The sequence below is a fragment of the Mus caroli genome, chromosome 2, assembly GCF_900094665.2.
Source record: "Mus caroli chromosome 2, CAROLI_EIJ_v1.1, whole genome shotgun sequence".
NCBI classification, from domain to species: domain Eukaryota; kingdom Metazoa; phylum Chordata; class Mammalia; order Rodentia; family Muridae; genus Mus; species Mus caroli.
This window is the reverse complement of record NC_034571.1, coordinates 86,118,462-86,133,927: the sequence shown is the minus strand read 5'-3', so window position 1 is coordinate 86,133,927 and position 15,466 is coordinate 86,118,462. Positions and strand designations below refer to the sequence as shown.

At 50.4% G+C, this 15,466-nt stretch overlaps 1 protein-coding gene across 2 annotated transcripts in view; it reads left to right on the top strand.

Moving 5' to 3' along the window:
* Window positions 1–15,466, top strand: part of Creb3l1 (cAMP responsive element binding protein 3 like 1) — a 42,791-nt gene that overhangs the window by 10,032 nt on the left and 17,293 nt on the right. For both annotated transcript variants that reach the window (XM_021155723.2, XM_029469947.1), the window contains exon 2: window positions 12,773–13,001. In XM_021155723.2, the coding sequence (XP_021011382.1) occupies window positions 12,773–13,001 (229 nt within the window). The remainder of the gene's footprint in view (window positions 1–12,772; window positions 13,002–15,466) is intronic.

Here is a 15,466-nt window from a genome sequence, read left to right as displayed (position 1 = left end):
CTCACAAGAGACAGCTCTATCTGGGTCCTTTCAGCAAAATCTTGCTAGTGTATGCAATGGTGTCAGCGTTTGGAGGCTGATTATGGGATGGATCCCCGGCTCTTTTCCCTTTTTAAATCTTAAGACAAAATCGAAGTTGCCCAGACTTGGCCTTGAACTTACTCTGTAGTCTGGGCAGGCCCTTGAATTTGTAATCCTCCTGCCTCAGTCTCCTGCATAGTTAGGATTACAGGCCTGCAACACCAGACCTGGATAGAAGCCCCTTTCTTTGGGTTAAGCTCCCAGGCCTCAGAGCTCTGTGCTTCTAGGGAGCTGGAAAGCCAGGGAAGGAACAGAGCTGGGCCCTGGGTGTAGACTCCATGCCTGGAGCAGGGGCCCATACTTTGTCCACAGCACTGTACTAACAGGAACCCACTTCCATTCTGTGACGTCACAGACACTAAAGAACAATTTCTGGAGTCGAAACTGGGTTCAACTGTGGTTTGACCAACTACAAGCAGCACAACGCTGGACAGGAGTTCCCTCTGTGCGCCCCGGTTTCCTGGTTTGTGAGGCAACGGCTCTGATAGTATCAACTTTATTTTCTGAAGCCTAAGTGAGACTCTGAAGGCAAAGAAGCAGAGGAGGGGCCGTCACCCGCATGCTCGACATTATTATTACTGTCAGCTGTACTGTGAGGACCTCTAACTGGTTCCATGCTCAGTGTTCCCATTTAAAAGGAGACTTGGGTCCCATTGTATATAGAGTTGTGCACAGCATTAACCGGTAGGCAGCAGCCTGCACACTATGGTAGCACAGGAGAAAGAATTCTTGGAGCTGAATGATCTGGGCAGGCTTCCTGGAGGAAGCAGCCTGTGAGGTGAATCTTGGAGGATGGGAGGGGTAGGATGAGAAGATAAAAGAACATTCCAGGCCCAGGGTATAAGCAAAGGAAGTGACAATCTTACAAGCCAGAGAGAGGGGAAGAGGGGCTAACTCTCCTGTGGAATCCCTTATCTCACACCTTTGATCCCATTCTAGGAAGTGCAGATTTTTTTCAACAGAAAGCAGGGAGCCCGTGATACTTCTGGCCTGGACAGGTGGTGGCCCCAGTAACTGTGACCTGTCTTGATACTAGGAGATCTAGAATTCATCAGGACATCTTAGATCTCTGTCTGTCTGAATGATTAGGGGCTTTCCTCAAGAGGAGACAGAGTTTTCCGGAAGCCCAAGGTAGCACGAGACAGCGGTGAGTCAGGTCCTTCTCCTCCTCCCTTGTAATCACAGCCCCCCATCCACTGACCCCTATGACCTGGTGTGACTCTGTCCCCACCTCGCACCTCCTCCCCCACCCCTACCCCCAGTCAGAAGCAGCAGTCCCCAGGCCCTTTCATCATGACACCAGAACCCAAGGCAACTCCACCCTCCCGGGAGGACCAGTTGTCTCTACTTAGAGCTGGGGTCTCTCCCAACCAATGCCCTGTCTCTTGGCCCAAGCTCAGGACTCTAATGGGATTCCCCATCCCATCCAGGAACTCAGACCCCTCCGATGCTAGACAAAGCGTGTCCCTGTGAAGTCCGGGGGACTGGAAGAACCTGAATCCCACTCTTCAGCCAAGCCCAGCCTGGCACAGCACCCTTTGGCTCTCCCAGCCCTCAGCTGGGACAAGATGCCCGAGATCTTCTCCCAGAGTGGACGCCCAGCCCTACCCTCTGCCGCCCCAAAGCCCTCACCCCTCTCTCTCCAGCACTGCAAATCAGTTCCACATTTGGGGTCTGGCATGCTGTATCCACTCAGAACTCTCCCCTCCCAGACGGCCTGGGCTCCCGCAAGGTCAACCCAACCCGCAGGGGTCTGCGGAGCAAAGAGCCTTTGCCTTTGACACCCCCTCCAGAAGACTGGGGGGCTGGACTGTGGTGAGAGGAACTGAGGGTTGCCAGGCTCTCCAGAATAGGATGAGAAAGGACAGGGGGGTGGGGCTGAGGCCTAGCCAGAGCAAGCAGATGCAGCGTAAGGGTGGGGTGTGGTGAGGGAGGCTGAGAGGTAGTCCCCAGCTCAGCACATTCCTGAGACATCTGGCTGAGCTGGAAGAGCCCCAGCTGGCCTGAGAGTTGCTCCAGTTTCTCTACTCTGATGTCAGGCAGGACCTAGTGCTCCCCCACCCCTCGCAGAGTCCTACTGGCCTGGAGTCCACGGGACTGAGTTCTGAGGTCCCTGCACCCTGAGTTCCAGGCACCCAGAGAGAAAAACAAAACAAACAATGTTGCAATAGAGGAAAGAATGGCCGACTGGAGAGGGCCTGACTAGGGTACTAGGGAGCCATCCTGGAAAGCTGAGGGCTCACTCCTCTGACTGATTCAAGAGCGTCCTTCCTAGAGCTCCTGCCAGTCTCTTCCTTGAAAGGAAGCTAGAGAGAGATGCATAACGCTCTCAAGGCAGCTTGCTGTGAGTGATATGACCCTTGGCAAATCCACCCCATCCCTGGCCCTCCATTTTCTTCACCTGCCATGGCTAACACTGAACTAGCACCTTCTGTGTGCCCTGCACTATTGACGCACTTTACAGATGTTTTCTTGCTCACTTTTCCTAGCAGCCTGGGGCTGTAGAGAGAAGTCCCCCTGCTTCATAACTGAGACTCGAGCTCAGAGAGGTTAACTGCCTGGCACAGGCTACACAGCACATAGTAGACCAAGGTTGGAATCAGACCTGTCTGTCTCCCTGTTTATGATCGTGACTACACCACTCCCCACAATAATAGGAGGTGGCCTTAAGGTGCTTCGAATTATGTTTTCCTTTGGCTAGAGCTATGCTCTTCAAGAAGGACAAGGGTAGGCATTAGTCACACACTGGGTGGGGAAAGAAGGCAGAACATCTGGCTTGGGTGCATCTGCTGGGTTAGGAGTTTCCCTTTGAAGTTCTAGAGGGATCCAGAATCGAGGCACTGAAGCCATAGCCTGATCCCCAGTGGAACCCAAGGGTCCTACACCTTCCCAGAAGGAAGGGAGGATATAAGGAGAGAAAATGCCAGTTGTTCCAAAAATAAAACCTGAGGACGATTCAGACAGGCTGGGCCTTGAGGAAGCCAGAAGCCGAGCGGTGACTGTGCCGAGGAGAGGGGAGAGGCCAGCAGAACTGCAGCAAGAGCCAAGCGCTAGGCTCCAGCCTACCAGGACTTCCAGCTGGTCAGGACCCAAAAGAGATCGGATCCAGCCAGCTAGCTGCCCAGCGGGCTCCATGTATACTCAAAGACCTGGCCTGGGCTTCTCCAACACTGAGTGGGGGCTCTGGACCCTACAGAACCGGTCTGTCTTGGCTTAAACACAAAAAGTCCTTGGGCCAGACCAATGTGAAAAATGGGTATAGTACAGCCCCCTCTCCCCAGGGAGGAACCCAGGGAGGGAGTCCAAGCCAGTGGAAACTCTGCCTAGAGCAGGAGCAGGCTGGCAGCAGAGCAGAATTCAGGACACTCATTCCTGGATGCTCTACCATGAAAGAAGCAGCCTCCGTCCATTAGCTGATTAACACGTGCCTTCATTCACCTGCTCAGCCAGTCTCCAAACGCCTGTGTTCTACATGAGCGTGCAATGCATTGGCTATACCCCTGAGAGCTGAGTCTGGCAGGCTCCATGCCTATAATCCCAACACTGGGGAGACTACGGCAGGAGGATTATGAGTTTGAGGTCATCCTGGACTAATCAGCAGGACTTGGTCTGAAAAAGGGTTGAGGGCAGGATTAGGCACAGCTAGTCAGAGGCAACATGATCATTCCAAGCTACCCTATGGAGCTTAGACTAGTCCTGGGTGCTTGGGAGTTATGGGTAAATTTGGGGAATGGCATAGCTGTTTTAGGATTTGGTAGATCACAGCTCTAAAAAATGATCACACTTCCAAATATCAGAAAGCCTTTCTAGAACGGGATACAGACCTGCTTGCTCATCTCTCAGTCTGCAGAGCTGAACATAGAAAAATGAGCTTTTACTACGAACTCTTACTGAAAGTAGATGAACAGTAAAGGCCAGATGAGTGGGTACGTGATGGGTAATGGGGGTGACTGCCTGCTTATTCTCCAGAGGTCCCCAGGGCCAGCTCTAGCTCTTGGTTTTCAGTGTCCTGAGCTGTCCCAAAGGCATCCTCTGGCAACTGCATATGGACCAGCCTCCTTAGCAGCCAGACCATGAGCTGCCATCCCTCAGTGGTGCCAGACACAGCTAATCTAAACCCTGGGCAGTGCCACTCACTGCCATAGCTTCCTCCTGTCCAGACAGTGCCTGGCGCCTGCCTCAGAGTTGGACCACAGCATAGGAGCCGCCTGGTTAGAAGATGGCAGGGGTTGGCCAGGAACGTGGGGGACCTTTAGCCTACCCAGGAAAAAGTAGGTGGTTAGACTACCAAGCAGGGATTGTGGAGGTGGTATATGCCCTCTCAGGACCTTCCTTGGCTTAGAAGAAGCCTGCAGTGGGTGCCAGCTTATTTTTCCAGCATATGCTGGCACAAACCCCGCTCCAGTCTCCGTGACAGCCACTCCTCAAATCCAGCTGTGATTGTCCCAGTGTCAAACAAGTTAGGACTCCCAAACCTTCTCTTGCTGGGGCTCACGTGACTCTCAGGCTTAGCTCGCTCATCTTTTAGGCCTGGGAGGGTGTGAGATGGTGATTGTGGTGGCCATGACTGTGTCTTTCTTGTGTTGTGTTTTTCTTGTTTTGGTTTTTGAGCTAGGTCTCTTTCTGTAGCCCAGGCTGGCTCCAAACTCATAGAGATCCACCAACTTCTGCCTCCCCAGTGCTGGGATTAGAGGTATGCATCACCAAACCTGGCCTTTGGTGGGGTTATGGTACTGGTGATAGAAGCCAGGGCCTCATGCATACTTACTTAGCATGTGCTCTAACCTCTGAGCGACATTCTTTGAATTGGTGTCCATCTGACCCTATCTGATGAGTTTCTCATTGGGCTTGTGTTACTGTCTGGTAGTGTCCCTCTATGTAAACTGGGGTGCTATGGGTGGAGTATTAATATACATATGATAGACCCCGTGCAAGACAAATCTCAATGTATCAGTTGTGGGGGTAGGGGTGGTTTATATCTCTCATTGGGTCATGCCAGAGAAATGGGGATTCCCTGGGTGGAAGGTCCCTCCCATCCCAGCTCTGAGATGCAGTGTACACATGCATGTGCACTCACAGAAGCAGCCCTGTGTATTTGGATTTAGGTTTCATGGTTAATCGTTGAATAAGGGAAAAACAGGTCAACCCAGCACCAGCCCTTCCTTGGCCTGTAGGAAGAGGGGCTGATAGGAGGTTAGAGCGGCAGACCCCCTGTAACTCCCACACCTGCCAGGAGGGCGCTAGGGAGACTTTATCCCTTCTAGGCCCAGAAGGGCTAAACAGAGAAGGAGCTGACTCTCCCTTCTGACCCTGACAGCTCGATTCAGGGGGAAAATAAACAGTAACCCAGGAGAAACCTGAGCACACCACCTGACCATGCCTGGACCTCAGAGCAGAGCCAAGTAGGGCTCTCCATCTGGAGCCTCCTGAGTTCTGGTCCAGTATCTATGCCCTTTTGTCAGGCAGCCAAGGGCCTGTCTCTAGAAGACAAGTTCTTAGTCTTTTAGGGCCCCCAAATACCTGGATGGTGATGTTTAAGGACAAGGAGGTCTGCCGACAACTGGGGACCCAGAAGCCCACATCTCTTGGCAGTCTTAAGTTTCCCTCACCCAACGCCCGCCCACAGCAGTGACTCACAGCGGTGGCCTTTGGGCTTGAAATGGAGGCAATTATCTAGTGATCACTAGGCAAGTAACCGTCCGGGAATGTGTGGGTCAGTGTGTTAGGGGACAAGAGGCGTCTGCTGCGCTCCCTGGGAAAAGAACGAGGGAAATGTAAGAGGATTCCCCTCCCGTCTCTTCCCAGAGCTTATTTTCTCAGAAGGAAAGTTCGCAGGGGATTTCCCCCACCCCTGATCCCATATCTCAGTCTGGACCAACTTAGGTCTTTCCCACGCAGCACGGGCTGAATCTCTCTGGATCAGGGTTTGGTGTAGAAACCAGAGCACCAGTGCAGCATCAGAGGACCAGGTCTAGGGGAAAGAGGTGCACAGTGGCTGCTTGTACGTATACCACAGCTGACCGCTGCGCCCAGATATTTTCACTATCTGCAGTGACCCCTTTGCAAGGGTTAAGGAAAGAAAGAGCTCAGTCTGTAGAACCCTGGGAACGTCCCCTGTCACACCAGGGGCTGGCTGGGGGTCCATTCGTGCCACCCCATGGTAAGATTACTGGAAGGGGCGGAGGGGCAGAGCTGGAAGTGAGTTCTCTTCTCCGTTCGCCTATCATCGCGAGTGGCCACACGACTGATTAGGGTCGTGGAATTGCCATCTCAGCTCTGCCCCAGACACAAACTAAGAACTGGTTATATTCCCCCACCCCCCCATGTCCAGCAAGCTTCCAGGTCTAGAATCCTACTCTGCGCAACCGCGTTCCCGGTCAGGCAGGCGGTGGCTCGCAGCCTCCTATCATTGGCCAGGAGCTTCTCTGCTCTCACCAATGGCAAGCGGGATTCCTGGGAGGGGCGGGGCCCAAGAGGCCGATTAAGCCACGTAACTGCAGCGCGGAGCGAGCAGGGCTCCCTCCACCCCTAAAATTTAAAGGGCGGGCGGCTGAGCTGTAGCGCCAAGGAGAGACGCAACAGTCGGGGAGGCAGGGTGCCGGCCTGAGAGCCGGAGGTCTGGGGACCTCTCCTTCCAGGGAGTGGAACCGGCGCCTGTTGCCCGTGGCGGCCGAGAAAGAGCTGATATTGGCACAAGTGTAGGAAAAAGTCTTTAAGGAGGAGGGAAATAATCTCCAGTGCCTCCTTCTCTGGCTTCCCACCCCCGTTGCCTGTACGGAATGGCACCCCCCGAAGACTGCCTACCCTAACAGAACACCCCGCCCCCTCAAACGCTGGCGTGAGCCTTCTGTGAACTCCTGGCCACCGGCCTCCCTCTCCCCTTCCCCAGCCCCCCCAGCGCCACCCCCATTTCCATCAGACAGCCTAAATATGATTCTTGTGTGTCTGAGTGAGCTGGAGGAGGGCTCGATAGCGGGCGAGAGCGACTAGGGCCAGAGATGGGGAGGTTTGAAATCTCTAGAGTGAGCTTTACGGGGATGGAGGGAGGTGGGTATAGAACACAAGGGAAACCTCCTTACCCTCAGTTCAATCCCTGAGCTGCGGAGAACCCCGTCCGAAATACTAGTGACACGCCTTGTGATTGTGGGTAAATGGCTTGCTCTTTCTGGATTTTAGCTTTCTTGTTAGCAAATGGGTTGAGGGGCATAGACCACTGACTTTCTCGGGTTCCTGCTGTCTCACAGCATAACTGAGATGCCGCGCAAGGCCAGACATCAGATGGAAGTAGGCTACAGTATTCAGTGAGCAGCTACTGGTGGCAATGCTCCCATGAGAGGCTGATGGGTCTAGGTGTTATGTGACAGGACCACCATCCACCCAGCACTCCAGGAACCTGGGACAGGGAGGAATGAGCGCGGGAGCTCCTCTACCCCACCCTGCCTGCCCCTTGGCCGCCCTCTTCTTCCACTTGGCTCCCACCGCTCCCAGCCTGCTGAGCGTTGGCTGTTGTTTCTAGCAGGTGGGGTTGGGGTGTCTCACAACACCCGGCCATTTGAGGCCTCCTAGCAAGTTCATTCGGGCACCCCCAGAAAGGGTCCTCGCTTATTTTCCTAAAACTGGAAAACTTTCAGGACCCCTACCCCAGGCTGGAGGGGGCTGGCTCTTCTCTCCCAGGCCCCCGGGAAGGGGTTTGGCAAACTCTTATCGCCTGCGGAGCAGCTGCTGGAGAAATACCGTGGCCGCTGACTCATGGCTCTTCCAGCTCTGTGCAACCCCCTCCCCGGGGCCCCACCGCAGCCTTGGAGAGCGCCCTACCACCACCATCACCGCATCCCAATCCCCGAGTTCGACTGGAAGGAAGCGCCCCCAGGTGGGATGGCCTGGTTCTGCTGCGTAGGTGAACCTCTCAATCATTAGAATGGATCATACATCCCTAAAGCGTTTCTGACCCTGAACTCTTTGTACGGCACGGCCCAGACTCTACTGAACAGCTAAAACACTAGTGGCCTTACTCTGAGATGCAAGGCCCTACCCCTGTACCCCTACTGAATGAGTGGCTAGCAGGTGAACAAGGCACAGACTTGTCTCCAAGAATATAGTCTGGCATCAGCCAGGCCAGTCCCAAACGGAGAGGTGTGTGGTGTGGTGTCAGGGGAAGGTCTGGGTATTGAGGGACCATGGGCACGTTCTCGCTTTGTCTGGCTCTGTTTGCCCTGCCCGTCAAATGTAAAGCAATGCCTTTGCTCCTTGGGGTGTAATAAACTGGTGCAAGGTCTGGGGGCGTGGCTCAGTAGGTAAGGGCTACTGCCTAGAATGCACAAGGCCTTGGGTTCCATCCCAGTACCTCGTGAAGGCAAGAGGATCAGAAATTCAAGGTCACCCACCGTAGGGTATGGAGAAGTTGGAATACATGAAAGCACTTGGGGAGATTTAAGTAAAAAGAAAAATATAAAATAATGACGAAGCATCCCGGAAGAAGAGAAATGGGAGCCCAGAGTATACCAATGGTGTCTCTGGATTCATTTTGCCCTGGAGTTTCTCGTTATACTTGCTCAGAGGGGAACCTCAAACCACCTCCCTCTATAGAGTCCAAGCTCATGCCTAAGTTTAGGGGCTGCTGTTTTCATAGTATTAACTACCAAGTGTTTCATACATACTGCCTACCACATGCTGTTTTGAGTGCTTCGTGCACTCGGCCATAGCATCCTCATAATCATATGAGGTGGGTACCAGGCGTCTAACCAACACTTGATCCCCATGGCAATGCTGTGGAGTAGGAGCTATAGAGAAGTTTTTTAAAGTCAGCAAGTAGTGGAAGAGTTGAAAACAGGTCTCTATAGTTCCAGACTCTTGTGCCTTCCCTGCTCCTGAAAGACCTCACATCCAGTGCTGAGCCTTATCCTGAAGCAGAAGGCACTGCTCATCCCTGCCTGTGTCCTAATAGTTCAGGACGCAGAAAGCCAATGACTGGTCCTGGAGCCAATCCCCTTCACAGTCTCCAGGTGGAATACAGGGCCTGAAGCAACCCCGGCCCAATCTCATTCAACCAACCAGCTAGTGCACATGACTAGACACACTGTGTCACACATTAATGACTCTTCAAGAGGAAAAAAAGCACCTACTATGTGTTGGCCCTGGAGTGTTTTATTGATGATATGACTTCTCTTGACTTATGACTGTACAAGGGACTATCCTAAACCTTTACTCGTATGGATTGGCTTATTCACCGCAATAGTCTTAGCAATGGAAACTATTATCAGCCCTACTATGCACAGAGAAGGTTAAAACACGGGTTAATTAACTTTCCCACAATCATGATCAAAGCTTTGGTCTGTTTATTTCTGAGAAAGAAAATTGACATCTGTATACATATAGCTGAGATTAATAGCTTGCCAGGTTTTTTACTTCAGTATGTTTGATGGATTCTGATATTTTCTACTTATTTTGTATTTTGTTTTGTGCTATTTTTTTCTTAAAATCTGGCTATAAATGCCCACATGGACACGGGGCCAGTTTATTTAACTTAGACTTTATAAAGCACTTGCTTGGCATACACAAGGCCCCAGATGAAAATAAAAAACATACTTTTACCTGTATGTGGTAAAATGAGAAAGCACAAAAGTGGTTCCTAGGGGCTAGGAATGGCAGAGAAAATGGGGGCTGGGAAGAGGGGGCAGTGGGGACAGGGCTACACTGGAAAAGGGGTTGGTTCTAATGCTTTGCAGCACAGTAGGGAAGTTGTGGTCGACAACGATTAATTATATATATATCAAAATAGCTAGGAGACAGCATTTCAGTGCCCCACAAAAGAAGTATATGTGTTTAAGGTGATAGATATGCCCCATTGACCCGGTCTGGGCATTGTGCATTGGCACATGTAATGAAATGTCCAAGTCTGCCCCATAGATATGTACAATTATTGTGTGTCAAGGAAAATTTTTCTAAGTATATTTTTTTAAGTTCTGGTCACGACCCACTAAATCAATTTCATAACCCATTAGTGAGTCACCACTTGCTGCTTACACAGACTGAGTCAACAGCTGGAATGATTGAGGCCAAGACGCAAGCCTCTGTGAGGCGGCCCCACAGCCTGATGCCTCGGGATAGAGAACAGCCTGAGAGGGGCGCAGTAGATGCCTGAAACTCCAGCACTCAGAAGCCTCAGGCAGGAAGATCATGAGTTTGAAGCCAGCCTAGACTACTTAACAACACCCTGTCTCAAAGAAGCAGACACGAGGGCTAGAGAGATGGCTCAGCCATTAAGAGCACTTGTTGCAGAGGATCCAAGTTCAGTTTTCAGTACCCACATACAATCTATCAGCCATCTGTAACTCCAGTTCCAGGGGATCCAAAGCCCTCTTCTGGCTCACTCTTCAAGGGCACCAGGCACACATGGAGTGAACATACATATCCACATGCAAAGCGCTCATACACATAAAATAAAATAATTTACATAAAAGAAAAAGAAAAGCAGACAGGTACTAGGTTGGGACATAGCTCAGACTTGGGCCCCAAAACTCCAACTAGGGACATTGAAGAATGAAGAAATGACAGATACAGACACACATACAGGCTGGGTGTGGTCCAGTTGGGTTCTGTTACCATGGTATCCTGCTGTAACCTGAAATCTCGGTAATTAGCTACAGCACAGGGGAAGGGCTTCTAGTCTGAATGGGAAGACTCTGGACATGAGCAATCTCAGGAGAAGGGTGCTGCACTTGCCAGTCTTTGCATGCACTGATCAATAACTCATGAGCTCACATACTTGGGCTCCCAAGCAAAGCTTTGCCATTTCTCATGAGGCTTTGTCAGTTGTCCCAGGGGTCTGAGGTCCTGAAGGCCTTGCTATGGCTGTGCTCATGCCAACACACATTCACTAGGACTTCCTACTCAGGGCTTCTGTCATTCCCTACTTCAGTCAGTAAAATTCATAAGGACCTGCGTTAGCGCCCTTTAGCTCACTTAAAAGAGCATGGTCGAGCCTGCCTATAACCTCCAAATGGGGAGGCAGAGACAGGTGGATTCCAGCAGAGCTAACTAGCCTATCCTACTTGGTGACCTCCAGGCCGGTATCAAAGATCCCACTGGTAGGAAAGGCTGGAGAAATGGCTCAGAAGTTAAGACTGCTGGCTGTTCTTGCAGAGGACGGGTTTGGTTCCCCGTGCTCATATGTGGGCTCACAATCATCCGTAACTCCAGTTCCAAGGGATCCAATGCCCACTTCAGACTTCCACAGACAACAGGCATACACAAGGTGCATAGTCATACATGCAGACAAAACACTCATATGTCTAAAATAAAAATAAATAGCCTTCTCCCCCCCCACCACCACCAAAAAATCAAGGTGTGTGGAACCACAGAATTACAAGGTTTCCTGGGCTACATTGCATTTACTGCACCCTGTGTTCTTCATAGATAGTATTTGTGACTTTTGCCCTGTATGTCTATCTGCATCTCCCTCTCTGTCTCTCTGTGTGTGTGTGTGTGTGTGTGTGTGTGTGTGTGTGTGTGTGTGTGTGTGTGTGTGTGTGTGTGTGTGTGTGTGTGTGTGTGTGTGTGTGTGTGTGTGTAGGCCAGAGGTCACCTGGTTTCTCCAGTTCCATACATTTTGTATATTAAATAAGATGTGTTTCTATTTATTTAATATGTATGAGCGTTTTGCTTGCATGTTTGTATGTGCACTATATGTGCTCTTGGTGCCTGTGGCGGTTAGGAGGAGGCATCAGATCACCTGGAACTACCTACAAAATAGTTGTGAACCACTGTGTGGGTACTGGAAACTAAAGCTGGGTCATCTGCAAGAGCAGCCAGTGGTCTTAACTGCTCAACCATCTCTCCAGACACTAATTTTTTTAATAAATAAAAAATTTTAAGGTGAGGAAGTTTGTGAGATTGTTCAGTGAGTGAAGGCACCTGTCTCATGTGCCTAGCAGCCTGAATTAGGTCCTCCAACCCCACTTAAAGATGGAAAGATAGAAACAACCCACAAAGTTATCCTCTGACATTTACACATAGGCAGTGGTATGCATGTACACACACACACACATTCACACACATACACACACACATTCACACAGATACACATACACACACATTATAATGATAATGATGATAATAACAAAAAGGTTTTTTGAGACAGGGTCTTTCTAAATAGCCCTGGCTGTCCTGATACTCACTATATAGACTGAGCTGTCCTCAAACTCACAGAGATCCACCTGCTTCTGCCTCCTGAGTGCTGGAGTTAAAGGCAAAGGCCACATGCCCAGCAACAACAACAACAAAAATGTTTAAATAAAAAGAAAGAAAGATGGCTCAGCAGCTAAGAGCACTGGCTCCTCTTCCAGAGGTCATGAGTTCCGTTCCCAGCAACCAAAAGGTGGTTCACAACCATCTATAGGGGGATCTGGTGCCCTCTTCAGGCAGGCAGATATATATGCAGCAGAGCACTCATACATTTAAATAAATAAATAAATAAATAAATAAATAAATAAATAAATAAGAGTTAAAGCCAGTGATGTTGGTCACCGGGTGGGTGACAGTGTCCTGGTACACTGGTCATGGGGAGGGTAGTAGTGTCATGATGTGGTGTCTTATAGTATGAGTGGTAGGAAGAAAAGAATGAAGAGGTGCCCATCACAGCAGCACCTGTCCCCCCTCTCCAAGCCTCACTGAAGTTCCCTTCCCTCCCCAGCACTTCCCGGAGCACCTGGACCACTTTGTGGAGAACATGGAGGACTTCTCCAATGACCTGTTCAGCAGTTTCTTTGATGACCCTGTGCTGGACGAGAAGAGTGCTCTGCTGGACATGGAACTGGACTCCCCTGCTCCAGGCATCCAGGCGGAGCACAGCTACTCCCTGAGTGGGGATTCTGCACCCCAGAGCCCCCTTGTGCCTGTCAAGATGGAGGACACCACCCAAGGTGAGATGGGAAAGTGCTCAAGAGAAAGGAAGACGCTCCTGGGCATGGGGAGGGGGCATTTGCAGCCCAGGACTCCCAGAGCATCTGCCCACAAGCCCCTTACAGCAGGGTGCAGCGCTGGGCCTCTCCTTTCCCCCTGGAATCAAACCCATGTCAACAAGCAGTTCACAAAGAGTGGTCCTTAGACAACAGTGTCACTGACAGCCTGTGACAAATGCAGCGCCTTTTGCGGAGCTGCTGGAGGTGGCTTAGAGGGCAATGTGCCTGCCACTCAAGTCTGAGGACCTGAGTTTGAACCTCTGGCTGGATAGTGGTGGTCCCATAACCATGGGGTAGGTGCATAGAGGAGAAGAATAAACCCAGAGACAAGTAGCTCCTAGAGGCTTGCTAGCCAGACAACTTAACTGAAACAGGGAACTTCAGGTTCAGTGAGAGACATTGCCTCAAATAATAATTTGGAGAGTGACAGAGCCAGGCATACAACATCCACCCACCTATGTCCTACACAGGCACAAACACACATGAACATGCACCCGCACATCTGAACCCTCCCATACACATCCACACACAGAAAATAAAATAAGAGTCAGGTATGGTGGTTAATACCTTTCATCCCAGCACTCAGGAGACAGAGACAGTCAGATCTCTGTGAGGTAGAGGCCAACCTGGGCTACACAGTGAGTTCCAGGACAGCTAGAGCTACACAGAGAAACGCTGTCTTTAAAATTAAATAAGTAAAATAAACAACAGCAACAATAATCAATGCAGAGCTGCAGCTAGCCCAGCATGGAGGTGAGTGTTGGTAACTTAGCACTCAGGGTGCTGGGTAGATGGTGCTAAGTCTGAGGTTAACCTGGGCCACATGGTGAGACCTTGTCTCCAGACACACAAACTACAAAACGACAAATGAGGGCTGGAGAGATGGCTCAGTAGTTAAGAACACTAGCTGCAAGCTAGAGAGATGGCTCAGCGGTTAAGAGCACTGACTGCTCTTCTGAAGATCATGGGATCAAATCCCAGCAACCACATGGTGGCTCACAACCATCTGTAATGAGATCTGACGCCCTCTTCTGGTGTGTCTGAAGACAGCTACAGTGTACTTAGATACAATAATAAATAAATCTTTAAAAAGAAAGAAAGGAGAGGAGAGGAGAGGGGAGAGGAGGGGAGAGGAGAGGAGAGGAGAGGAGAGGAGAGGAGAGGAGAGGAGAAACACTGGCTGCTCTTCCAGAGGTCCCGAGTTCAATTTCCAGCACTACATGGTGGCTCACGACCATCTGCAGTGAGATCAGCTGTCCTCCTCTGGTGCAGACAGGACACTTATACACAAATAAATATTTTTTTAAAAAAATGAAATGCACTTACATAGGACACTGAGACAGGAGGATAGAAAGTTCAAAGTCGATAGGCAGGGGAGGCATCAGCCTTTAATCCCAGCACTTGGGAGGCAGAGACTGGCACATCTCTGAGCTCAAGGACAGCCTGATCTATATAGCAAATTCTAGGACAGCCAGGGCTACACAAAGAACCCTGTCTTGACCAAACAAAAAAACTGAGGCAAGGAGGATGGTGAGTTTGAGGCCAGGACTGGCTACTTAACAAGCTCCAAGGCGGCTTTGGATTCCAGCATGCACAATACCTCAAAATAATAGCAATAACAACAATTATCATCATCATCATCAATATATAGGCAAATTACAGAGTATCTAGAACCTCCCATCTCCTTATACTGACATACCCCAAAATATCACTTAGGTGCCCTGTTCCAATTTTGGCTCCTGAAGTGGAGCTTAGCGAGGCGACCTCTCTCCCATCTCCCATCTTTGAAGCAAGCAGCCCTCTGCCTCCAAACTGCTCCTCAAAGGTACTCAGCAACTGAGACCCACACTGCCCCACCCCAAAACACTGCCTGTTCTGTCCTTTCCTCTAAGACAGGTAATCCAGATCTTGTCATTTTTTATGGGTGGGTGTCCCTCTTAGATTTGTTTTTAATTTCTGTCTATGGTTGTTTTGCTTACATGTATGTATGTTAATCACATACATGCAAACCAGGGTGATAAATTTTCTGGAACTGGAGTCATAGACTGCAGTGTGGGTGCTGGGAATTGAACCCTGTGTCCTCTGAACGAGCAGCTAGTTCTCTTAACCACTGAGTCATCTCCCCAGCCCCCAGATCTGTCTCTTAACCTTGAGAAGCCTCAGTATCTTCATCTACCCGTGGGGACAGCCATGAAGGTGTGCAAAGCACCATCTGTCTCCATGGTAATTAGCGGCTTCCTTGTTCTATTTGTACCGCACAATGTCCAGGCAAGGTAGAAATACTTTAATAATCCCTATTTGACCCATAAAAAAGACTTCACAGCCAAGCAGTGGTGGCGCACGCCTTTAATCCCAGCACTCGGGAGGCAGAGGCAGGCGGATTTCTGAGTTCAAGGCCAGCCTGGTCTACAGAGTGAGTTCCAGGA